The sequence below is a fragment of the Trichosurus vulpecula genome, chromosome 1 (genome assembly GCF_011100635.1).
Source record: "Trichosurus vulpecula isolate mTriVul1 chromosome 1, mTriVul1.pri, whole genome shotgun sequence".
Taxonomy (NCBI): Eukaryota; Metazoa; Chordata; class Mammalia; order Diprotodontia; family Phalangeridae; genus Trichosurus; species Trichosurus vulpecula.
In genome coordinates, this window is record NC_050573.1 from 358,221,781 (window position 1) to 358,248,023 (window position 26,243).

General features: G+C 38.5%; 1 protein-coding gene across 1 annotated transcript in view; it reads left to right on the forward strand.

Moving 5' to 3' along the window:
* The window catches only part of SLC6A3 (solute carrier family 6 member 3), a 91,978-nt gene extending 68,461 nt beyond the window's left edge, over positions 1-23,517 (forward strand). Inside the window, exons 8-14 of the mRNA XM_036740872.1 lie at positions 2,474-2,586; positions 4,970-5,098; positions 7,314-7,413; positions 11,600-11,700; positions 15,779-15,946; positions 19,310-19,381; positions 23,494-23,517. Coding sequence (XP_036596767.1) covers positions 2,474-2,586; positions 4,970-5,098; positions 7,314-7,413; positions 11,600-11,700; positions 15,779-15,946; positions 19,310-19,381; positions 23,494-23,517 — 707 coding nt within the window. The remainder of the gene's footprint in view (positions 1-2,473; positions 2,587-4,969; positions 5,099-7,313; positions 7,414-11,599; positions 11,701-15,778; positions 15,947-19,309; positions 19,382-23,493) is intronic.
* Positions 23,518-26,243: the final 2,726 nt, after the last annotated feature.

Here is a 26,243-nt window from a genome sequence, read left to right on the forward strand (position 1 = left end):
AATTCATCCACTAAAAAAATCATCAGTAGGTTTGGAAAGAGAAGTTTTAGTTACATGAAGTTAGAAGCCAGATTATAAAGGGTTACAAGTGTGTGAGAGGAAAGGAACTGGAAGCAATGAGTAAAGACAGCTTTTTCTAGGGATTTGAGGAGAAAAATAGGACAATAACTTAAGAGGATGATTGGATCCAGGAAAAGTCTATTTATGGATGAAGGAGATTTGGGAATGTTTATAGGCAGCAGGAGAGAACCAGTAGATAGGGAGAGAATCAATAAAAAGAGGTAGAGAGATGACTGAGGAATCTAATAGAGAAGATGGGAGGGGATATGATCAAGGGTACACATAGAGGGATTGGCAAAAATAAGGCCTACTTCAGTAGACTGGAGCAAAAGTGGAGAGAGTGGGGGATTATGTCAATGGGGTTTTTCAATTAAGAAAAGAAAGAGCTCACAAAATCTATTTTCTCAATAAAGTATGAGACCAGGTCCTCAACCGAGAAGATCGGGGGATTGGAAATTATGAGAGGTTTGAGTAGAGAAGTGAAAGTTTGGATCAATTTCTGTGGGGAGTAGGCCAGAGAATAAATTAGGGAGATGTAAAAAGGATTGCCTTGCTGTAGTTAGGGTCCAAATGGGTTTATATAACATCAATTTATAGTAGACCCAGTCAGCTTGACTGTATGACTTCTTCCAGTTCCATTCACTAGCATGTGAGCAGGCACAAAAGAGACATATGGTGAAGAAATCCAGGGTCTAAGGTTTGTTTTTTTTTTTAATTTTGTTTATTTTATTCTGGACTTAAGAAATTAAACAAGCATTTCTGTAACATAGTAGAATAGGGGAAAAATGATGATTGTACATGATGTACAAATCTATTATGTACAGTTTGCTAATTCATTTTAAATATATAATGTAACTTTCTTTTTTCCCTTTGTTTTCTTCCCTCTCTCCCCTCCACATAGAGATGGCTGCCATCTGAATGCAGACAGCATCTTCCTTCATAGGTCCTTTATAATTAATTTGAGTATTTATGATAGTCAAAATGACTCAATCACTCAAAGTTGTTCTTAAAATAATATTGCTGCAACTATATGCAATGTTCTCTTGGTTCTGCCCATTTTGCTCTTCATTATTTCATGCAAGTCTAGTAACTTTGTGTTTGACAAGTGTAAAAGACTTAAGCTTGGGGGATAATTCATTATTTGGTAAAAAATGGTGGGAAAGCTGGAAAGCAGTCTGGCAGAAATTGGGCATAGACCAGTATCTTATACCATTTACCAGGGTAACGTCAAAATGGTTATATAATCTAGATATAAAAAGAGCTATTACAAGAAAATTTGGAGAGCATGGAACATATTACCTATCAGGCTTATAGATAGGCAAACAATTTATGAATCAACAGGGTTGAAGTTTGATGAGTCATGAGTAACAATAGGACAAGGAAGCCAGAGATTTGAGAATGCAGGTCAAAGTAGACTTGAACTGATTAACTATTGGGTCCAGATTGGTAAGGTAAGAAAGTGAAGTTAGAGAAAGGGTAATGGTTTGAAGCTAAGGAGTGGAGGTATTGAAAGCCATGATGGAGAGGAAGGCTTTAGAAGGGGTAAAACAGACTCATGATTTGGATATTTGGAAATTTTAGACCAGCTGATCCAAAAAAAATTTTTTTCTCAACATTAGAAATACACAAGACCATTTTCTCCTATCAGTTACAGATGAGTTAATTAGAATTTGCAATTGTTCTATTAAATATGCATTCTGTCATCATTTATTTTTAATAAGATCTTTCCTAGATTACTCGCTCCATCTAAGAGAAGGCTTAAGTTGTAGACAGTGATGATAACTAAATGTTTGGGAAAAATGGGAGCTATAGGAGAGATTAAAGGAACAAAAATGTATCAACTTGGGAAAGTTCCCAAATAAAAGGCCTCATGCAAAGAAAGGGTTGTGATTAGTTCTGGGGAGAGGAAGCGCTCAGTTTTCTTTTTTTGTACATTTAATTCCACTTTCCCATTTTTAAATAGATGTAAGTCACCTGAAGATGAGCCTCTTTACTCTTTCCTTTTCTTTTCTCTTTCCCTTTTTGTTTAAGTCTATTCCCAACCCCCAAATCCATCACCTTTTCCAGATTCTGTATGTGTGGTCTGGGAGAAGAACATTAGTTCTAATTAATGGTGATCCAAAAAAGCATTCTAACTCCTTTTCCCCATCCCAAGCTCAGTGTGATGTTTTAGAAGAAATTGTAGTTGTAGAAATTTAAAAATTAATTTCTTAATAATGTAAGGAGGTGGGGAGAATTGGAGGGAAGGGAAAAAAGAATGAGTGACAAAGAGTAGAGAAAAGGAAGACTATGTACAGAATATTTTCAACTGGAAATCTTTACAAATAAGATAACTGTCCATTTTTTTCAGGATGGCTTAGGTGAAATCAAGAGGAAAGATTATCATTCAGTGACCATTTTTCTTTCTCTTTAGGACCTGGACTTATTTTTATCATCTACCCTGAAGCAATTGCTACTCTCCCTTTGTCCTCTGCTTGGGCTGTGGTTTTCTTCATCATGCTCCTCACATTAGGAATCGACAGTGCTGTGAGTAACCTTGGAGTATCATACTCAGAGAGAGGGCATTAGCAAGCTGACATAAACTAGATATAGCTTTTTCAGTGTCATATAAGAGGAATTCGAATTAACATTGATTAGGGCACCCTTTCTCGAGATTCCATACAGACTGCTGTCCTTTGATCACTACAATATCATGCTTTGTCATTACAGAATATTTTCATAATTGTTATCATATTCAAACTCACTATTTATTTTATATTGATCACATTTGAGGTTGTTTTTTTTTTCTACTGTGCTTTTATCTCAGAGGGACTATATATCTCTAAATAACACTATAAGATAGATTATTTCTGGAAGGTTTCCTTTAGATCTTGTTCATCATGTGTGGGTTCTTACAAGCCTCTATGAGAGGATGCCCTTTCCCTGTGTAAGGTTGCCTGTTCTCTTTCTGATTGTTTTGCCTTAATCTTCTGTTATCCTGGATCTTGGAGACTTGTGCAGTTCAATTTAATATTATTTTAATAATATTGATGTTAATTAATAACTTAATGTTATTAAGTTCAAAGCTAATTAAGCCTTTACTATGAGTAAGGCACTATTTAAAGTCATGGCAACACAAAACAAAATGAAAAACAGTCCCTGCTATTGAACAGTTTATATTCTAATTGGAAAATACCACATGTATACAGCTAAGTATATCACACAGTAGGGAAGGAAAGGGACAAGGAAAAAATAAGGCAATGACTCTAGTGTGAGAAACGTGGTTTTGGGGATCACTGGACTTCCCCAAATTGTGAGAAGAACACGCAGCTTTGGGGATCATTGGACTTCCTAGGCAGGGCCAAAGTCCTGAGGAAGAACCCTGTGATAATCCCTAGGGAAGGCTGTACAGACCACAGGGCTCCCAGAGGGAGACCAAGTGGTAGCCCCCCCCCCCTTAATCTGTGGAGATCACAAGGCTTCCTAGAGGTCAGACCCTAAGGAGGACCCCAGTGATGGCCCCTTAGGACAGCGGTAAGATCACAAGGCTCCGGAGACAGAACTGGAAGTCCCAAGTGATGTCCCCTTAAGAAGGCTATGCAGGCCACAGGGTTCCCCAAGGGAATCCGGAGTGGTAGCCCTCTTAACACTGCAGTGGGGAATCACAGGACACCCCAAGGCAAGCCCTGCTGCCTATTGCTTTCCTTCACTTGACCTTAGGAAGGTCCATGTGATTTGCCCATTCTCACCCAAAGAACTCAAGACCAGAGTGGGCAGAGGAAGGCATTTTATTATGCTAGTGGGTGTAGTGATCACGGGAACACTCACACACTGATACAGCTGCAGGAGCAGGGGTAACCATTCGCTCCACTCCTGCTAGAGTTATGGTTAGTTTACAGTCTTTGTTTTTTACATAGTTTTCCTAGGTTATACAGTTTATACAGGCAGGATAATAAGGATACAAAAGCAAAAGTGAAGTTAATTAGATTTTCCTTGTCTTAGTTTAGGATTAAACTATATTCCTTTACTTCCCCTACTTTCCCTCTTTAACATATGCAAATTATGCAAATCAGTAGGCCTGGATTCTTGACCAAGACCAGACCCTAGATAAGCTTGAACTGGTTCAAGTGGGTTTGGCCTCTCTAATTCCCCAGACTGCCTTCTCAAAAAGCATGCACATGCGTACAAGCCTCTGACCTCTCACCTGACTGACCTTGAGGCCTGGTCTCTGCTAAAGCTTGGGTGGGGGAGGGCGGGGAAGCACACCTTTGGTTCTGTGGAAACAAAATCTGCCTCCCATTTCTTACATCTAGGAACATTGGAGAAGGGAAGGAACACTAGCAAAATTGAGACCAGCATGCCTTGTGGTCTCTGGTCCATAGTCACTATGTATCAATGACCAGGCTAGTACCACACTGGAAAACAAAACAGAACTCTGTTATATGTGCGTGTGTAGTGTATGTACATGTGTGTATGAAACCTTACTTAAAGAGGTCAGGCAACAGCTACAAAGCTGAACAATTATAACCTAATAACATAGTTATTAAATTTTTTCCATCAGTGAACTAATTTTTGTCCACCCAAGGGAATTTTCCTGTCATCTGAAACAACTGAGAAACCTGTTATTATCCATGTGCCTGCATATTCCACAATCATTTTGTACCTAGAGGGCACTAAATAAATATTTGTTGAATTGAGTATATGGTGAGATTTTCAGTGAGGTGGGGGAAGGGGCAGACTTGGGGGTTAGGGTGATAAGGAGGAAGAAGGAGCTCCATTGCTTTAGGGCAGACAATCATGGATCAGTATAGAATTATATGATTCTGTTTTCATCATTCCTATTCAAATCTGGTATGTAAAAGACAAACCCTGCGGGGCATAGGTAGCTTCACATATTAATTTATTTCACATTCTGTTTATTCCATTGTAGATGGGAGGAATGGAGTCTGTGATCACTGGACTGATTGATGAATTTAAGTTTCTCCACCGGCACCGAGAGCTCTTCACCCTGTTCATTGTCTTGTCAACATTTCTAACCTCCCTCTTCTGCGTCACCAATGTATGTCACCAACACTTTAAATGTTAATCTGCCAACTTGATTCTCGAACTAGGTCTTCTGCTGACGAGAGCCCCCTTTAAGCACGAGGGTATCTTTCCTTGGTACACAGTGTTTACATATTACATTTGGTTCTGCCAGATCAAATTTAAGCCCCAGAATTTACAGAAAGCAGCAACTTCTAAGGTGCCTGTGGCTTATCATACCACTCATTACTATCTCACTTGGTCACTGAACTAACTTTAACATCAAAACATTTTATTTTTTTCCACAGCATTAGAGATTTATTTTATTTTATTAATATTTAATTTATTTTCAGCTTTCAACATTCATTTCCATAAGTTTTAATTTTTCTCCCCCTTCCTTCCACTTTCCCTCCCCAAGATGGCATGCAATCTAATATGGGCTCTCCACATACATTCCTACTAAACACATTCTCACATTAGTCATGTTGCATAGAAGAATTATAATGAATGGGAGAAACCATGAGAAAGAAAACAAAACAAAAGAGAAAAGAGTCTGCTTCACTCTGCTTTCAGACTCCATAGTTCTTTCTCTGGATGTGGATGGCCTTTTCTTCCATCATGAGTCCTTTGGAAGAGTTTTAGGTCCTCACATTGCTGAGAAGGGCTAAGTCTATCAAAATCAGTCATCCCACAGAGTGGCTGTTACTGTGTACAATGTTCTTTTGGTTCTGTTCACTTCACTCAGCATCAGTTCATATAAGTCTTCCCAGGTTTTCCCAAAGTCCACTTGCTCATCATTTCTTATAGAACAATAGTATTCCATTACATTCATATACCACAACTTGTTCAGCCATTCCCCAATTGATGGGCATTCCCTCAATTTCCAGTTCTTAGCCACCACAAAAAGAGCTGCTATAAATATTTTTGTACGTGTAGGCCTTTTTCCCATTTTTATGATCTCTTTGGGATACATCCTTAGAAGTGATATTGCTGGGTCAAAAGGTATGCATATTTTTATAGCCTTTTGGGCATAGTTCCAAATTGCTGTCCAGAAAGGTTAGATCAGCTCACAGCTCCACCAACAATGAATTAGTGTTCCACTCAGAGTTGTTTTGATTTGCATCTCTCTAATCCATACTGATTTAGAGTATCTTTTCATATGACTATAGATAGTTTTAATTTCTTCCTCTGAAAACTGCTCGTTCATATCCTTTGACCATTCATCAATTCGGAAGTGACTTGTATTCTTGTAAATCTGACTAAGTTCTCTATATCATCAAGGCATTTTATTGAGAACTGCATTGCATTAAAGTGGGCTTTAGAACTTAGGAGGGATTGGAGTAAAGTCAAGTTGTTGTGTTGTGAATGAGACACACGTTTTCGGACACGGCCAATGACAGAATTTGTTTTACTTGATTAAGAATATTTGTCATGAAGGTTTTATTTTTCTTTTTTCCCCCATGGGAAGGAGATGCAAGGAAAAATAAATATTTGTTAATTCAAAAAACTTAACCCTCATAGTATTTGGCCCATTCTACTCTTAAATTTAATTTCAAGTGTTTGGAGAGAACAATGCAGATAAAACTCAATTTGAAGAATATCTGTTCCTAAAAGTTTTCATGTAAATTGAGTTCTTGTAAGCTGAATGATGATTTAATTAGTGTAGATTGCTGTTTAATGACATTCTGTTATGAATCCTTTTGTAAGTAAACAGTGACTTTTGTGAAATGAGTAATCATTAACAATATGATGTGGAAAGATCAATGAATTCAGAGAGGCCCTGTGTTCTGGTCTCTACTCAATTACTTATTAGCAGTAGCTTGTACCTGGGACAACACATTTAACCTCTTTGGGCCCAAGCTGCCTCATACATAAATTGAAGGAACTAAGAATAAGCTCCAAGGTCCTTAGATTCTGTGGTCTTTAACAGAAACAATAATAACTGACATGCTTATAACACTTAAATTTTGTATCTCATTTACTTATGACAACCTTGCGAGGTATGTAATGTATTCATTTTTACACTCATTTGGCAGATGAGGGAACTGGGTCCAAGAGAGGTGAAGTAAGTATCCGCCCAGGTCATCCTGATTTCACATTCAGTGTTCTAGCCATTATAATTTCCTTCCTCTCAATCCATATTTAGTACAGTATCTAAAGCAGGGTAGACCTGAACCCTTGAGTATTAATATATTGACCATTGATTGTTCTGAGTATCTTGAGTCTCTGAAATTCTCTTACTTCTTCCCCAGGGTGGCATCTATGTCTTTACGCTACTGGACCATTTTGCTGCAGGGACATCTATTCTTTTTGGAGTACTCATTGAAGCCATTGGGGTTGCATGGTTTTATGGTAAGGAGAGATGACACATTTTATGGTGGCATTTATGGTTGGGAGTGGGTCAGAAAACCCAGTTTCCCTGACTTCTTTGTGACCAGGCCTGAGCTCCCTTCAGCATGTTTATTAGTTGTGCTGACGTTTTCATTGACAAAGTTAACCTGAAGATGTAATAAATGTTAGCTCATGAAATTTAGTTTCTGACTCCCTAAAATATGATGGAGCGTAGACCTGGCAATTGTTTAGTTGGATAAGATCAATATAAAGAGGCTGGCTAATCAAGGCATGCAAAACAAAATTCTACTACATTGATTGAATTACCCACATAATTATTAAATTTCCACTGGACTTTGTGCTGTATCAATAGTCTAAATATGTTTCTAAGTATAGTTTTTTGGGGAAATGTAACTACAAATACTGATGGAAGTTTGAAGGTAATAAATAAATGTCAAAAGAGTAAGCTAAAAGTTCTTACTCGTCAACTCTAAGGCGGCTTGGGGGTACTTTCACAGTAGCTTCTGGCTTACCATTTATAACCCCTGGCTCAGAACCCACAGTTCCGACCTCAAACAGACTGGGTTTGGAGGAAACCTCTTGGAGGTTTCTGCATAATTAATGGTATCTGTAACGTAGGTTTGCCTCTGAATTTACCTTTCACAATTCCCCAAAAAAGTTCCCAGCTCCCATATGAACATCAGCTTTCCAAGGCATAGGATGTTGAATGAATTATTAAAGAACAAAAATTATAGAAAGGACTTCTCTCTAATCCCACAGTCAACCAACCAAGAAAACTATCCCCTCTGGTAAGAGCCATGTATAGACTCTGGGTATCACCCTGGGTTTGAAGTCTCCCCATGTGGGAAAAGAACTAAATATTCCCAGAAAGTTTAGCAATTTATTCCTTTGTTGAGCCCCTTTCCCAAAAGACTTGTGTAATTTCTCCAGGCTTGTAATGCTATCCCCAGGTTGAGGTTGAGGTCCCCACATATGAGAAAAGAACTTAGGGTTTCTACAGAATTAATTCCTCTCCCCTGGACCTGCCCAGCCCTCATGACTCAGTACCAGTGAAAGGCAAAGTCTGGGTTTTCTCCTTTTCTTCATGGCTCTTTGCCTCATTGTGCTTCAGTTACTCTGTGACTGCCTCCAGCACGCCACCCTCCCCCCACCTCCCAGCATCATTCTTTCTTTGGGGCCATCATGCAGAACAAGGTCTCGTCACTCCACTGCATTGTTAGTGCAGCATCTGTAGCTGCCATCTGCTTCCAATTGTCTGACTTTCTCAAAGAGAATTATAGCTCCTTCCCCCACCACTAACCTGCCTCTGAGTTAGTTAACAAATACCCAGCTCTTTTGTTACCCAAAAGCTAGCAGACAAGTGGATCCCTACATAGCTATGAAAACCTGGCTCACCTGATTCAGCTTGTGGTTTCCAGAATTCATCCTAGTCAAGTTAGGTGACTGCATCCTTGTCACTTCTCTCCAGACTCAGGGTGCAGTGGGTTGACCATCTCCTCAACCTTCATGGTGCTGTCCTCTGTTAAATCTTTGTGACTTTAGGTAAAAGCACTTGTGCCCTACTTTCCAATTACATTTCTAACTCCCTTCATCCTCAACCTCCACTAGGTCATATGATTACCCTGATGCTCCAAGAAGTATCAAGAAAACACTACAAAAATCTGAGGGGAAGGAGCAAACCTGAACCCCCAGTGAATGCTCACCCACCTACTGGGATGTCAATGGCTTATATCCCCATTATACTTCTACTAGTCAAACAGGCTGAGACTGTTCCTTTATATTAGAAAAATAACAGAAAATGGGCTCTTGCTTTCCAATAAGATTTTCCTTCTCTCTGACCTCCTGACATAGTCCAGTCTCTTCATTTCCCCTTTAGCCTATATTATATGTATAGAGCTAAAAAGCCCTTGCATGTTTTAAGGAAATAAACATGGTTTCTGAGGAGCAGTCGGAAAGTGGACCAGAATATTTATATGTTTGATGTAAAAAGTTCTCGCCAGGGAAGTTTTTCTGATTTCTCCCATATTTCCAGGACAAAAGTTTCACAATAGGACAGCAACATTTATACAGTTTTGAATTTGAATTGTGTTTTGAATTTGTGTGCCAAGAAGAAACTGCCAAGGTTCTTTCTCCTTCTTCCCTCTCCCTCTCCCTTTCCCTCTCCCCCCACCCCCTGCTCTCTCTCTCTCTCTGTCTCTCTCTCTCTCTGTCTCTCTCTCTCTCTGTCTCTCTCTCTCTGTCTCTCTCTCTCTCTCTACCCCCCTCTCTCCCCCTATCTCTCTCTCTTTCCCTCTCCCCCCCCCAAAGAAGATTATAGAAACATGTCTGATGTTTAATGACACTTTCAAATTCAGCAATAATTGATATTCACTATTGGGGAAAATAATTGTTTTAATCACATGCTAAGCTCAGCATTTAGCACAGTGCCTAGCACATAGTAGATGCTTAATTAATGTTTATTAATTGATTGATCATAAAGATCTTTATTTGACAAAGAGCTATTTGGTCTGGGCAGTTATTTTTTTTTGGCTCCAAAATATCACCTAGACTTCCTGCTCTTGAATAGTATATTCCTACATTAACTCAATACACTCATCTCTTGCCATCAGCCAGTAAAATCAGAACATTCCAAATGGACCCCACCACACAAGGCCCCTTAAAGACTAGCATGCGAGCAGCACCTTACCTTAGTAAAAGCCTAAATATGCCAAGGAATCAGGCCTGTTACATATATTCTAATTGCACCTCAGCTAGTTGGAAGTCTACACATGATTGATTAGGTAAATACATGATGCAGACATATTGAGGCCATGTGCCTAGGGTGTTTCTCTTTAGCTTTCCACCATAAAACAACAAGAGAAAAATTCTTGCCAAAAGATATAGTTCTATAGTTCTAGATCCACTAAAGTTGCTTCATCTTTTCGATATTTTTCTGGGGAAAATGTTTTTTTTCTTAGCATGCAGCAATTATAGTTTAAAATTAAAATATCATTTAGAATATCTAAGAGAAACGTGTGGTTGTTAATGATGTGAATTTAGGGTTATAAGAACATTATAAAATGTAAGATATAGGACCTGTAAATACTAAAAGTTCTGCATACTTCTAAACCTAGGACTCCTTGATAACAACCCGAGTGGCAGGTTTGGGGCCTCCAGAAAGAACCCCTGAATATGCCCTTTAGTGTGCCTGAAATTCTTATTATTAGCTAATCCTTGGATTAAAGCTATAATGAAATGCAAACGTTACCATAAGGAGAATGCATTAAGATTTTAATACCTCAGTTTGAATTATTTGATTGTTAGTTACCTGACTAATTTAATCCCATCAATGATCACAGTGGATGTGAATTTGGGGTCATGATAAGTGTCTACATTGGTAGGGGCCCTCCCAAGGCCCTCTGGGACTCAATCCCTGACTAAACCTAAATTTAACTCTTCTGACAGCTGCCATATGACCCACTATCTTGAATTGTGGAGGGAAGGAAAATATTTAGATTGGGATGACCCAGTCACTGTTGGGATTTAATTGATGGGAAGGGACGTGTTATAGGTAAGATTTAATGTAGGGAGAGGTGAAGGAAAAGTTTAGAGCATAGGACTCTCCCCAAAGTGGTGAAATCTCACAGGGCTGGCCCCAGGGAGCTGGGGGCGAGCATTAGAGTTCTGGATTCTTGCAAAAGGTGGGGATGGCAATGAAATGGCAGAAGAAAATACAGCAAAGGAGATAAAGGAGGACTAAAGATAGACCTTGCTTGTTTCACAGTTTTGCCTCAGAGTTGCACCTGTGAGATAGACTCAATATTCTGCCTTTCAGAGGAAGAATGAAAAACTGAGTGACACCTTCAGAGAGGATCTTAAAAACTGGTGCTTCAGATCCCCAAATGAAGTAATTGTTGGTAGAGGAAATGTACTGCATGGTCTCATCACCACAAGCTGATTAATTTCTGAGATCTGTTCCAACTCAGTTCATAAATAGGTGTGTTTGGCCTGGGTCCTCCCCATCCCAGTTTAGTTTGGATTCAGTCAAGGATGGGGGTTCCAAGATGCCTTCAGAGGGCCCCAACCAAAGTGGGCAGCTCTCAGGACCCCAAATTCATATCCACTATGATCATCAGTGGGCCCAGTGAACCTTCATTATATCTCATGACGATATTCTTGGTTTCGAATATTTTTCTCTCTTTTTCAGGGGTGGGTCAGTTCAGTGATGACATTAAACAAATGATTGGTCGGAGACCTGGCTTGTATTGGCGGCTTTGCTGGAAATTTGTCAGTCCTTGTTTTCTCTTGGTAAAATAATGTTCTTTTAGTATTTTTAAAGGATAATTGTTTTATTTTTATTTTTAAAGGATATTTTTTATTATTTATATGTTAATATATAATAATATTTAATAAATGTTTGTATTTATATATTTTCTATATTTAATATATAATTATAATAAATAATAATATATAATATTATTATATTTTATTTTTAAAGGATAATTAAAGGACAATTTAAAAGATAATTTTAAAGCACAATTTTTTATTCTTCACAGGTCTTTATCAGTGTTTACCATTTACCCTTCTTCATTGCCTTCCACAACACACACCTTCCTTTGCATTTTAAAGAAGAGGCAGGTTTTATGTAGGGAAAAGAGTATTTAGAGAGCCAGTAAACCTAGGTCCTAGATCCAATACTGCCTTTTTGATCATGGACAAGTGATTTAACCTCTCTTGGCCTCAGTTTTTTCCTCTGTAAAATGAGTACATTGGAATAAATTATCCCTAAAGTTCCTATAAGCTCTCAGATTCTCTATTAAGTAAACTGAAGGAAGTTGGAGTATATAATAAAGAAGGGTTACCAGGGCTGTTTTATAAGGAGTGAATTTATAGGTAGAATTTGTCACATGATTCCTTAGTGATATCTCCAGAAATGGTGTAGTTTTGGTATTTTTTTCAAAGCCATGCATCCTGGATCCTTCTGAGCTTTTTTTTTTCCTAATTTCTTCCTTTTGTGCCTAGCTAGAAGAATACAAATTTTTAAATCTTAAACGAGATTTACCTTCCTAATTTGACAAGCTTGTTTAGTAGTTACTGGCCATACTCTTGCTACTTCTGTTCCTATTCCTTCTTTATTAGAAATAACTGATACTGAATTGTCATTGAGGGGGAGGTGAGACAGAGTAGAGGAGTACCTTAAAACATGGTCATTTACGATCAAAATAGAAGGATTTAAATCTTCAGAATGGACCATAGTAAACTTGGAAAATCATCCTTTAATGCATAAGTAACTCTAAAATCTCAACACCTTTATCATTTCCTTTTGTCAGGGCAGGTTAGTTCCCATGGTTTCATTGTGCTTATAATGAAATAAAGGTCAATGGTTCAATCCTGGTACTGTCCAGTTTGTTTTATGCAAACAACAAAATGCTTTCATCCTTTGCTGCCCTGTGGAGTTCTAACCCTGGTCCCTCCAGCAGTCACAAAGAGAGGGTAGATGGGTCAGTGTAAACCTGTCAACATTATGAAAATAACTCAAAGCATACTTCTGCTAATGAGTCAGTAGTGTTGTTTTTGTAAGGTATTTATTCAGTGTCAGTTACCTAAATGCTCCACACCATACTAAATTCTTGGAGGACTCAAAGGAGAATTCTTACGCTCTGTCAGGAAAATAAAATTAACATAGGTGAAGCAATTAGGGAACAATTCAGAACAAGGATTGTCTTTGTTTTTGTGTCCCCCCTCATAGAGCTTAGCATGTTAACATGTTCGTAGGAGGCACCCAATAAGTATTTGTAACTGAGTGAGTTAGTGAATAAATACCATGGAATGCTCTGTGTGATGGTAGTCCAGAGCCACACTAATTTTATTTCTAAAATGATGACCATTTAAAGCAATTTCACTAAAAGCCATACTATAATTAGTGGAACAATTCTAAATTTCTCCTGTACCCTAGCTTTTTGTTTCACTGTTGAAACGTTTCATACGTAAACTCTTCGTGACTCCATTTGGGGTTTTCTTGGCAGAGACAGTGGAGTGGTTGGCCATTTTCTTCTCTACCTCATGTTACAGATGAGGAAACTGAGGCAAACAGGGTTAAATGACTTGCCCAGTTTCATGTAGCTGGTAAGTATCTGAGACCAGATTTGAATTCAGGTTTTCTTGACTCCAGGCCCAGCATTCTGTTCACTGTGCTACCTAACTGCCCTAGTTTCAGAAAAATTCAAAAGAAGAATGAAATACTCCTAAAACTTCTCATTTGAAATTCCCTTCTCTTTTTATTAGCTCTCCTTTGTATTTCTCAGTCTAAACTCTTAAAATGATTTTGCCTGACAGAGCTTTTCTGTCCCCTTTAAGAAATAACCCATCAATACCTGAGAAGTTATAGTAATGTTTTTGAGACTTATTTGAAATCAAGGGGATCTTCATATGTGAGAAATAGAATTCAGGTCACACTTTACGAGGCACATGAAAGACAGTATCAGGAGATTTTGGTAAGCCTAACAGGATGAATTTATCAGCCATTCATTTCCAAAACTTAGAGGAAATCTTAATAATCTTGCTTGTTGTAGACATATAACACAAATTTCAAAACTGCAGTCTGTAGGATGATATGATTGTTGTGCAGTAGAAGGGGATAACAATCATTATTATTCAATATTTATTATAATTATCTATGTGGCTGATCATTTGAGATTTTCAAAAAATCAAACTTACTGAGAATGGTGCACATGTGGAACAAGTCTCTCCCAGATGGTTTCTCTGACTTCAATCAGAGTCACAATTGCAACTCGTCTGAAAGATAATTTACACCAGATCAAAGCTGTTTGACATGTGAAATTACAGCCCTGTGGAAAACAGTTCTTTTTCATAAATGTAGTGCTTAATGAGTAACTAGTCAAATGAACCAAGAAAAATTGTTACAATAACAACTGATGTGAAATTCAGCTGTACCACAACCTCATCTATCCAGAACATAGTCAAGAACAAGGAAGTAAGCCAAAACAGTTTTTGAGCAGCCAAAATAATTGCAAAATCCAGGCACTAAAATTCATGCACTTTACTCCCAAACAAGCTTCTCGGGCTCTTATTTACATTTATATCAATCTGGAAGCATTTGATATAGAACAAGCAGACACATAGCATATGGCAAAGAACACTGGACTTGAGATCAGAAGACCTAGATTCAAATCCTAGGCTGTCACTGCTAAGCTGTATGACTTTGGATGAGTCACTTAACTATATTGAATGTCAGTTTCTTCATCTGTTAAGTGAGGTTGATTATAGCTCACATAGTAGAAAGAGTGCTAGACTTGGAGACAGCAAGGACCTGGGTTCAACTACCATTTCTGACATTAGCCAGACAAATATAGGTCAATCACTTAGTCTCTCTGAGCTTCAGTATTGTGAAATGGGAACAATATTACCCATAGTACCAACTTCATAGATGCTTCACACTATTGTGCATCATCATCAAACACATGAGTTCTTGGCCAACTTTCCTATTCACTATTTTTTATATTTTATAAGTAACTTTCTAGGAACTTGAAAAATTGATTCATGTAGAGATTGCTTGAATAAGTGGTCTTGTTAAGAAATGAAGAGCAAAAAAGATATTTTGTTTTTAAATATTATTGATAGCTTTTGTTTCTATGAGATCTTCATTTTTAAAAATCTCTCTCTTGTCCTTCCTATCTTAACGTATCTTTAGTCCTTCTTCTATCCAAAGAGCCATTCCTTATAAGAGAGATTCAAAAGGAAAGGAGGAAGGAAAAGGCAGTTTAGCAAAACTGAGTAACTCATAACCTGAATCTGACAGCATATGTAACATTCTACATTCATAGTCCCCTAGCACTGCAAAGAATAGAGAATGGTGTATTTTCTCATTTCTTCTTCAGAACCATGCAGTGTTTGGTTTCTTTTTTTTTTTTTACAAAGGATATTTAATTAAATAATCTCATGATTATTGAAAATTTGCTTAAGGAAAAAAATCTAACATGTTCTAGCAAGTAAAGTGAATTTCTCCTGCTAAATAATCAGATAGTGAGGCAGTGTGGCATACCGAATACAGTTCTGGTCTTTGATTCGGGCAGAGCAAATTCTGATGAGTATAGCTATGTGACTGTGAACAAGTCACTCTCTGACCTCAGTTTTCTTAAATGTACAATGGGGATATAACAATATCTGAAATACCTTTTTTTTAGGATTATTGTGTGATTTAAATGAGAACATATGTAAAGCACTGTGTAAACTTTAAAAAGTGACAGTCAGCTATTTATTACATTTTTCCAGTGTCTTGCACACAGTAAGCACCTAATCCATGCTAATTGAATTAAACAAAATTGGTTATCTCTTAACTTTTCCTCTCTCCCTCCACTGTTTTCAGTTTGTGGTGGTTGTCAGCATCGTTACATTCAGACCACCCAACTATGGAACGTACATCTTTCCAGACTGGGCCAATGTGGTGGGCTGGATAATCGCTACTTCTTCCATGGCGATGGTACCAATTTATGCCACCTACAAATTCTGCAGCTTACCTGGATCTTTCCGTAAGGTGTGTATTTGGTTAAGGGCACTGCACTGGGTACTTTGGTGCATTCCAGAAGTGGCCATGGTCTTCATATCCTGCGTTTCGGTACTCCCTTTGGTCAGGAGGGTAAAGAATAGAGATAATTGGAATGGTAGAAAGGGGAGGGGATGTTTGTGAAGGGGAATATAGAATGCGTACTTTGCATGCATGTGTGTATATGTGTATCTGTGTCTGTGTGTGTGTCTGTGTGTGTATACACATATATATACGTGTGTGTATACACATATACACACACACGTGTGCGTGTGCGTGTGCGTGTGCGTGTATGTGTGTGTGTGTGTGTGTGTGTGTGTGTGTGTGTGTAAAATGAACTTGGCAGTACTAGTATGGATGGACAGATGATTGAATGCAGGTGGGGGTGAAAGTGGAAAGAAAATGATTACCACCTCACCCTCTAGGCCCATTGGTATGACACAGATTGAAAAATATTTGAGAAACATTGGTCTAGAGAATTCTATACACACATTTTTCAACACTAACATTCTTCAACACATCTTGGACTAAAACTGGGTTCTAATCTTGGGTCTGACAGTTGCATATTCTTGGGCAAATTACTTAACTTTACTAGACTTCAATTCACTTATTATCAGTTGAGCAGAATAGATCCAATTGTCTTGAAGGTCTCTTTCTGCTGTAAAATTCTATGAATACATAATTCTTAGGGGAAAAAGCAACAACATTGAAGCCCAATATCCTCTTTAAAGGAACATGAAACCCATTTTAACATGCAGGAAGATTAGAGATTCCTAGAAATAATCCTGAGTTTTCACACTGGGATATTTCTTGGAAATTGTTAAAAATTGCCATAAGCATTGAAATAATGTTGCTCAACATCTGACAAATGGCAGGGTAGTGTCTCTAGAAGAGAGAGGGAATGGGGGAGAAGAGGGGCAAGATTTGCAGTGACCTGAGGAGCCTCCTTAAAGGGACAATGGGTTTCTTATAGGGCTTAGATATAATTTATAAAGATTGAAACTAAAATTTGGTGTCCCAAAGCTTGATTTTTAATTACTCGAACCATCTACCTAGCTGGTGTAGAATAGAAACAGCTGTGTTATTGTTTTGTGTGACTTTCATTTTCGTTGAACTGATTTGAAGTTTTATTGGAAAACAAACTGCATGGGTTAGACTGTTTGAAGTGACAGAACTGTCTAGAGCAAGGATTTCAAATCACATGTGCAAGGGCCATTTCCGGTTTGTAGCAAATTTGTGCCAATCTACAAAACTTTTGGGATAGCTAGGTGGCACAGTGGATAGAGTGCTAAGCCTGGAGTCCAGAGGACCTGAATTCAAATCTGGGCTTGTAGACTTACTAGCTGTGTGACCCTGGGCAAGTCATTTAAAACCCTGTTTGCCTCAGTTTTCTCATCAGTAAAATAAGCTGGAGAAGGAAATGGCAAACCACTCCAGTATCTTTGCCAAGAAAACCCCAAATGAGGCCATGAAAAATCTGACACCACTGAAAACAAAAACAACAAAACTTTTATTGCTAAAGGCTCTTCTAAAAACCTATGAACTCAAAAAAACAAGTTTGTTCCTTCTCTACAAATTCTGCTTATCCCACTCCTGCCTTCCGTCTCTTCTTGGGTCTCCATACCTAATCATTGCACCCCTTCACAGAGAGAGAGAGAGAGAGAGAGAGAGAGAGAGAGAGAGAGAGAGAGAGAGGCGCTGAACTGAAGCTAAATGGGGAAGGAATAAAACAGCATAAAATTTAAATATTTTACCAGACCAAAGCATAATCAGAGTTGGGAAACACTGATCTGGAGCGGCTAGAGTATCGTCTTGGGAATTACATTTGTCTCTTCCACATACTCTTCCCACCTTTTCCTTTTCCTCTTACTATTCCTAAACAAATAAGTATGGAAGCAATACCATGACAAAAGAAAGAGAAAGAGCTCAATGGCTCTTATACAGTCACTCAGAAAGTATGCTGCCCCCACTTTATAAAAGGGAGGGAGACAGATATCAAAATTGAGGAATAACACTGAAGATTATTGATTTTAAAAGCACTTTGTGTATCCGATAGTTACCTGCCATAATGCTGCATGATTTAGATGAATTGCAAGCACTATAGCTTGGAAATCTGAGCCTCAGGAAGGTCAAGTCCAAGATTAGCCAGCAATAAGAAGTAAAGCTATGGACTTAGGAATCTGCCACTCTTGCGACTGTTTAGCAAGGGAGGTCACTGTCAAGCTGTGTCTGGCTTTCCTAGAAAAGTGGGAAGAGTAATTGCTTCTCCCTCAGAAGACTAAGTTTCTTGACAAGACAGCTGTCATTTCCAAAGAACTGTATAAGGGGAAAACTGGAAAAATCTTCACAAAGTTTTTGACAAATGGAAGTGTAGGCTTTGCTTTGTGATTTGTCTATGTCCAATTTGTGTTAATAGTGATGCACAAGATGATGTGTAGTGCTTTCCAGTATGCAGTTCTCATTTTGAGCTCAGGAACCCTTACCCAGAGGAAAAAAATCATCTAAGCCAGCTAAATTGTAGTAGATGGTAGATTAAGGGAGGCCCTTGGATGGGTTCCTTTGAATTCTTCCAATAATCCACAACCGTTTCTACAAAAATCCAATTATTGGTCAACGTGATAATTGTTTTCTATGTTTTCATTCTGTTTCAAGCCTATCATTTACATGTATTTATTTAGTAGTCTCAATGATATCAGAGAAAACCTTTAAGCCAAGAGGTGTCAGCATTTTTAAACAGAATACCCAGAGAAAGTTATTTATATCAAAGTCAGGAGTCACTAGTGATAGAATTTTAGGTTAATAAGAAAGGTATTGTGGAACAAAAGTCATAAACTTTAACTACATGAATGACTATTCTGTTCATACAAGTACTATATTATAGTAGAAAATGTTTCACTTTACCTATAAAATGACTTGTAAAATCATGACATAGGTTAAAAAGAAAAGTTACAGGGAGGACTAATCTTAAATATAATTAGTTGAATTGTACAAGGAACTAGGTCCATCAGCTCTGGAGTGAGAGGACCTGGGATCAGATCTTAGTTTTACCACTTAGTACCTATGTGACTTTGGGCAAGTCACTTCTCCTCTCTGGGCCCAAGCTTATCAACTATAGAATGAAGGCTTTTGACTAAATGTCCTGTAAAGTTCCTTTAAGACAAAAATCTATGGACCTATAATCCATTAAACTGTTTCTATGAGGCTGACAATCTACTGATTTGATCAATTCCTAGACCAATAGTAATCTTTTGTTTGCTTTTTCAGAAAAGACATTGGTATAAAAATTGAGCCAAATGCAATCCAGCTCTGGATATCTTCTAATACTAACTAGTGTCTTCCATGGATTTCTTTCAGAAACTAGCTTATGCAATCACTCCTGAGAAAGAACATGGCCTGGTAGAGAATGGGGAAGTGCGTCAATTCACCGTAAGTAATTGGTGCTTGGGGGAGAAGGGTTTTTAACCCTGGGTGGTGGCAGAATTTTCAGTGCCCCCTGACCCTGAGCATGTACTGACATAGAAAGCAGCCTCTCTACTGACTTTCATGAAGTACAGCTGATGAAAACGTCTATCGCCTGATGGCCCACTTTCTGATGACAAACCCATCCACAGTTAGGGTAAGCATATACCCAATGCCTTTCTAGCTTGGTGTAGGACTTGCCAGAACTTGTGTGCCTCTGAGAACCCAAGATCACCTTTAAACTATCCACCATGAGGCATCAGGCTTCAGAGGGGGCTAGGGTTATGTATTAAATTAATAAAAGCATATTTATGTAAGATCAAACACAATGATAAAATTCCTAAAAATGGATAATTAGTTATCCATAATCTCAACTGTTTGAAGTGGAATATAATTCCCTAATAGAGATGACATTTTTTAATGCTCATCTATACAAGCCACAAGAGCAGCACATCAAATCAAAGCTACAGGACATCTTGCTGGAATCACTTGCACATATAACGATAGCTGCACCAAGTAGAAAGAGCAATGACCTAACTTGCTAATTATTGAGAAACTTTCCATTCCTGTGATTAGATGTACAATTCTGGGCCATTTAAACTCAGGAAATTTACCCTGTTATTCCCTTGACTTAAAACATTCCATTTTAGCCTCTTGAGAGAAGTCGCAGGGATGCATCTGAGTTAGAGGCAGCTCTGGGACCCACGTCACTCTGGTAGACTTTTAATATTTAAGACAGAATTGCACACAGATACCACCCTCCTGACTTCAGAGACAGCCATTTTGGATTAAACCACTATTAGTAAAAGAGCAAGAATTTTTCTCCCTTTCCATTCCCCAGGTAAGGCATGAGAGGGTGAATGTGTGTTCTACAAAGACTTAGGTTCTACATAAAAAGAACCATGGCTACTGCTTTAAACATTCCTGTAGCCAGAGCAGCTGGGCTACAGCGAATGGAGCTCTGGGCCTGGAATCAGGAGGACCTGGGTTCAAATCCAGTCTCAAACACGCACAAATTGTGTCTTGAGCGAGTCATTTAACCTCTTTGACTCAGTTTCCTCAACTGTAGAATGGGGGATATAATAGCTCCTGGCTCTCAGGGTGGTTGTAAGGATCAAACGAAATAATATTTGTAAAGCACTTTGCACAGTGCCTGGCACCTAAGAGGTACTATACAAATGCTAGCTATTATTATTAACCAACAACTGTGCATGCACCGATTTGCTGAGGTCCTGACTACATGGCTGTTGTCAAATGGATAAGGTTCAAAATTAGACCGAACCAAGAAGTGCCATAATAATAGGGTATGACATGTCACTTGAAGCCTAAATAGCTATTTGTTCAAATGCATCAATCCCGAGAAACTGAAACAGGCAGGCAGATAGTCATTATCGCTGGTTTGTATGCCTGAGATTTTTTTTTATCCATAAAATCAAGATAGAGATGTAGATTTTAAGCCTCTCCTGTTATCTGGTTGAAGAGTTAGAAATCCTTTCCGGGTCTACATCCTCAGATCCCAGCCACGCAGTAACCGGCCAGCCCTGTGATTTGACTAGTCAGGACAAAATGAGATTGAGAACTGTTATTTGGTCCTTACAGCAACCCTGTGAAACAAGAGGTCTAGTTTTTTGGTATCCTCATGTACAGATGGGAAAATGGAAGCTCGGAGAGATTGACTTGCAGTGCCGGTAATGAAATGTTAGAGCTTGGATCCAAACCTAGGTCTATTCTGACTGCAGATTCAGAGTCCTATACCACCTTATCTACTGCACTAGACCATCAGCCAGCCAGGGGTGGGGATGAGGGGCTTCTGTGGATAGAGCTCTTGGCCTGGAGTCAGGAAGTTATAGTTGTTCCATCAAGTCCAACTCTCTGTGACCCCATCTGGGGTTTTGTTGGCAAAGATACTGGAGTGGTTTGCCGTTTCCTTCTCCAACTCATTTTACAGTTGAGGAAACTGAGGCAAACAGGGGTAAGTGACTTGCCCAGGGTCACACGGCTAGTAAGTGTCAAGCTAGATTTGAACTCGGGTCTTCCTGACTCCAGGATCACCTAGCTTCCTGGAGTCAGGAAGACCTGAGTTCGAATTTGGCCTCATTTAGCATCTGTGTCACTTAATATCTGGGCAAGTCACTTAATATCTGTCTTCCTCAGTTTCCCCAGCTGTAAAATGGGAATAGTAATGGCACCTATCTCTCATGGTTCTTGTGAGGACCACATGAGATATTTGCAAAGTGCTTTGGGAACCTTAAAAGACTATGTAAATTTTAGCTATCATTATTATTATCAGCTGCCGCCCTATGATATATATGCCTTGCACTAGACTAAGGGTTCTCAAAATGTGGTCTGGGGGCCGGTGCTAGTCTGTGAGGTTCCCCCGAGTGATCCAAACAATGCTCAGAATAGATTTAGAGCTGGAAGGGGCCTTGGAGGTCATTTAGTCCAACACTCTCTTTCTGCAGATAACGAAACTGAGGCCAAGAGCGGATAATCTGAGGGGGTAGCAATGCAGCGCTGGGTGGTGCAGTGGATAGAGCCCTAATCCTAAAGTCAGGAGGACCTGAGTTCAAATCCAGCCTCAGATACTTTCTAGCTGTGAGAATCTGGTCAAGTTGTTTCACCCCAATTGCCTCAGAAACAAACAAACGAAAAAAAAAGTTAACCTAAGGCCACTCTAGAGATCGACTGTCACAAATTTATGAGTGCCCCTATACTTTTGTTTATGAATTAATAGCTAACATTTCCATAATATTTATATTATGTATACATAATTAAAATATATATGTATTTATGTGTATATGTATATGCTTTATGTGTTTATACATAGGTGTATATATACATATATGCATGTATGAATACATATATATGCATATATATGGAAATCTCATTTGACTACAATAAATAAAAGATTTTCTTTTTGTTACTTCACCAAAAACAATGCTAGTCTTTCCATATATTTCAGCTGTGTGACCTTGGTGTTCTGAGCCAGGCCTAATCCACATCAGGATAATATTTCTGAGACATCTGTAGATGATAAAATGTGATTTAAAACAACTTTACTAAACACAAGAAATTGAAAAGACTACAACTCCTAGTTTAAAAGGATAGAAAATGCTACTCTCCTCCAGCTCCATGATCGCCATGGCAACCAGCACCACTAGGTCAGGAAAGCATTCCCTCAGGCAGTAGGAGCTTTGATAAACCTTCTGACACCAATTCTCCCTCAGGCTAGGCCTTCTATACTGTAGACAGCAAGAAAGTCAAATAGCGTCCTCATCTTAAAGCACCAGCCTGCCCTAAGTTGAGGGTATTGGATGAAGTCATTGAAGAGAAAAGGGAAGAGGGGGGAAGGAATGTGGGATGGAAAGAATAAAGAGTCAGAGAAGCTCCTGCCTGGCAGTGGAAGCGTGGATATCATGCCATCTTCTCCTGCGCTCTGACCCTGCAGCTGGGCCACTCTTTCTCAGTGAAGGCACCTAATATCCCACTCAGCAGAGGCACAAAACAATAAAGTCCTACCATACTTGGGAAAGGCCCTTCAACTCTTTGGACCACAGTATCCTCAAACCTAGAATGAAGGATATGAACTGGTATGCTGAAACCAGGTTCTAGTAGCAAGCCAATTGGCAAATTGTCGATGTGAACATTTATGTCTTTGAAATCAACAAATGCTATACAGCAGGGCTTGATTTGTTGTTTTGTCGATAAATTCTAGACTTAAGAAAGTGATAGAGAAAATATTAACCAGGCAGACTAAACTTAAAAGGGTGTAGTGGGTCCTTTTTTTGTGGTGAACTGGTCATTAAACGTCTACCAGCACTCCCCTGACTAGGTCCCTTCGTGCTTTAATATTCTGTGATTTCATGAAGCTTCCTTTTACAGTTGGCAGGTAGGAGCAGAAATAGGGGAAGTGAATAGAAGGAAGCTAAGTGACCCATTGAGTGCTTAGCCTTGTTGCAATGGTTTATAGACTGAAAAAGACTGAGAACTATTGGCATCAACTACTTCCACCCACTCCTTAGAGTCCCTATGTAAAGCACTGTTCAATTTCAACGGAAATCCATTTTCTCTTTTTCCAGCTCCGCCATTGGCTAATGGTGTAGAATGATGGGAAGAAAGAAGACATGTAAGGATTATCTTAGGGAGAAGAACCAAAACATGAACTGATGGAGAAAGGAAGGCTATTTTTATTATATAACCTCTTCTTTACTGCAAAGAAGAAAAAAGAATAAAAAAGACTTTTCTCTTCTGACTGTTTACACAGTGTCTGCACCAAGGGATAAGTTATTGTCATTGTCCTATTCTGGTTAAATATAGCATACAATTAGTGTGGTGAGTTCTTTGGTTCAAATGCTTGATCACTACTAGGAAGAAAGAGTAAATCATGCTATTTATGCTATTCATGCAAAGCCCTTCCCCCAAATCACACTTAAAGTCACAGAAATATAACCTGCTGCGTCTTGTTTGTGTTTTCTTGGTGAATTTAGAGAGAAAGGAATGTCTTAGTCAGTAGCTATCAGGTACATGCTATGCTGCAAATCTGAGTGTCTATTATCAAGTTCCTAGATGATTTCTGCTCACCTACAGAAACCAACTATTTCATTTTTTATAATTGTGGAGAACGTGAAACAAAAAAAGTAATTCTTGATTTTAGAGCACTTTAAAAATCTCTAGTTCAAAGTTAAGGCTACAAAAAAATAAGAACTATGATTGTGTATAACAATAGTGGTATATTTAGGAAACCATCAAGGTCAAACATATGCTAAGTATGATCAGGGATAAAAATTTATTTTCATTTAGTTGAGAGAAAAAGATAGGTTGAATCAGCTTTATGCAACTGTACTCCTGGTAGGCTGGGGAATTCAGAACAATTCAATCTGACTTGGCTCTGAACTGAGTTGACAGAGCAGCAAGTCATATTTACTGAGCATCCTCATGGACAGAGCAAAACAGAGTTTCTGGACCGGAAGAGGCATGCAGTTGACAAATGCAGGTACAGCTGTGTGGATCTCACAGCTGTGCATCATCATAGGGATATCTAATTATGAAGTGGTCAGCCAGTCTATGCCCAGTTTTATAATATGGCCAGAAACATGGTCTGGAATATTAACTGTTCATATAACATGTGTCTTAATTTCCCAACCACAACCTCTCCTCAGACAAGGGGTTCCATTTTTGATTGATTCATTCCTTGCATGTCTGTCTTTGTAACAGTAATGTTACCATGCTACAGGCTTTAATGTGCCAATGGAATGAGACAAAAATCTTGAAATGCCACATAAATACACTTCACCTTTTGGGCATATTGATTAAAAAGTACTGTATTGTAATAGTTCAGCTTGATTGGTGGAGCCTGTCTGAAATTATGACTTTGTAGTCTTTCAGAGATGAAGTAAAAATCATTAATTGACACTGAGTGCCATGATCCTACCAAGGAACACAGAATAGCACAACCTATATCCTATAGTTTCTTTTTTTGGCTGAGCTATCTGCCAATAGATTTGTGCCTGACAGCTCAGAAATATATTTTCGTCCTTTATTGCTAGAGCAGTAATTTAGCTTGCATTTTTTTACACTGGTCTTAAGATGGTTAACCAATCCCAGACTCATCCACGTTGGAGAGTCAAGACAGGTTGTAGGGAAAACTAAAAGGACAACCAGGAGACTGATAGATGCCTTATAATCTAGCCTTGCACAACAAAGCCAGAACCCATATAATTCATGTTGCTCTAAACCAGGAGTTCTTAACCTTTTTGTGTCGTAGATCCCTCTGGCAGTCTGGTGGAGCTGACAGATCCCCTTCTTAGAATGTTTTTAAATGCATGCAATAAAATACACAGGATTACAAAGAAAATCAGTTATGTTGAAATACAGTTACCAAAATTTTTTTAAGTTAATGGAACCAGGTTAAGAACCTCTATTGTCTAGTCACAATTCACATCACAGAACATCACTTCATGTCACAGATTCACAAATGAAAACTGGATTCGAAGATCTGAAAGAAAAAAAACATTGACCTAGGAGAACAATGACTCTTAAAGAGCAATACATTCATACATTATAACTATATAAAAACAAGCAATCCTAGAACACACTCAAAATATGGGATACAATAGAGTATTTGTATTGTGTTAAAAGATGTGGATTCTAGTTTTTGCTGCATCTCTTGCTATCCTGTGAAATTTTAATAAGTTATAACCAGAGTCTCACCCATATAATATAGGGCAGGTACCTCTAAAGAGTTGTGAGAACCAAATAACTTACTTGTATACCCACTATTCATTGATTTGTGAGCAGAGCTGGATTCTAACATAAAGTTAAATGTAGAACATGCTACCTTGTAACTAGTAATGGGAAGAACCCTTTGTATTAAAAAATACCTTATATTGGTGCTGCACAATCTGAAAGAAAGGAAGGGGGGATAGAGAGAGAGAGAGAGAGAGAGAGAGAGAGAGAGAGAGAGAGAGAGAGAGAGAGAGAGAGAGAGAGACAGAGAGACAGAGAGAGAGAGAAAGAGAGAGAGAGACAGAGAGAGAGACGGAGAGAGAGACAGAGAGAGAGAGAACAAAGGAAGGAAGAAGGGAGGGAAGGAAGGAAGGAAAAGTAATGAAAGAAGAAAACCTCTATTCTAGACTGAACAGCTTTGACTTAAGGCTAAAGGTAATAATTATTAATTTTATTTCTTTTAAATATACACACTAGGCAACAATACTACTTTTAATGTTAGGAGAATGTTTTTAGAAATCATATTAGAGAGAAATACTACATAATGTGTTTGGTGGGTCTAAAAGTTTAGCACTTATTATGGCTGCTTCCAATCCTTATTTAC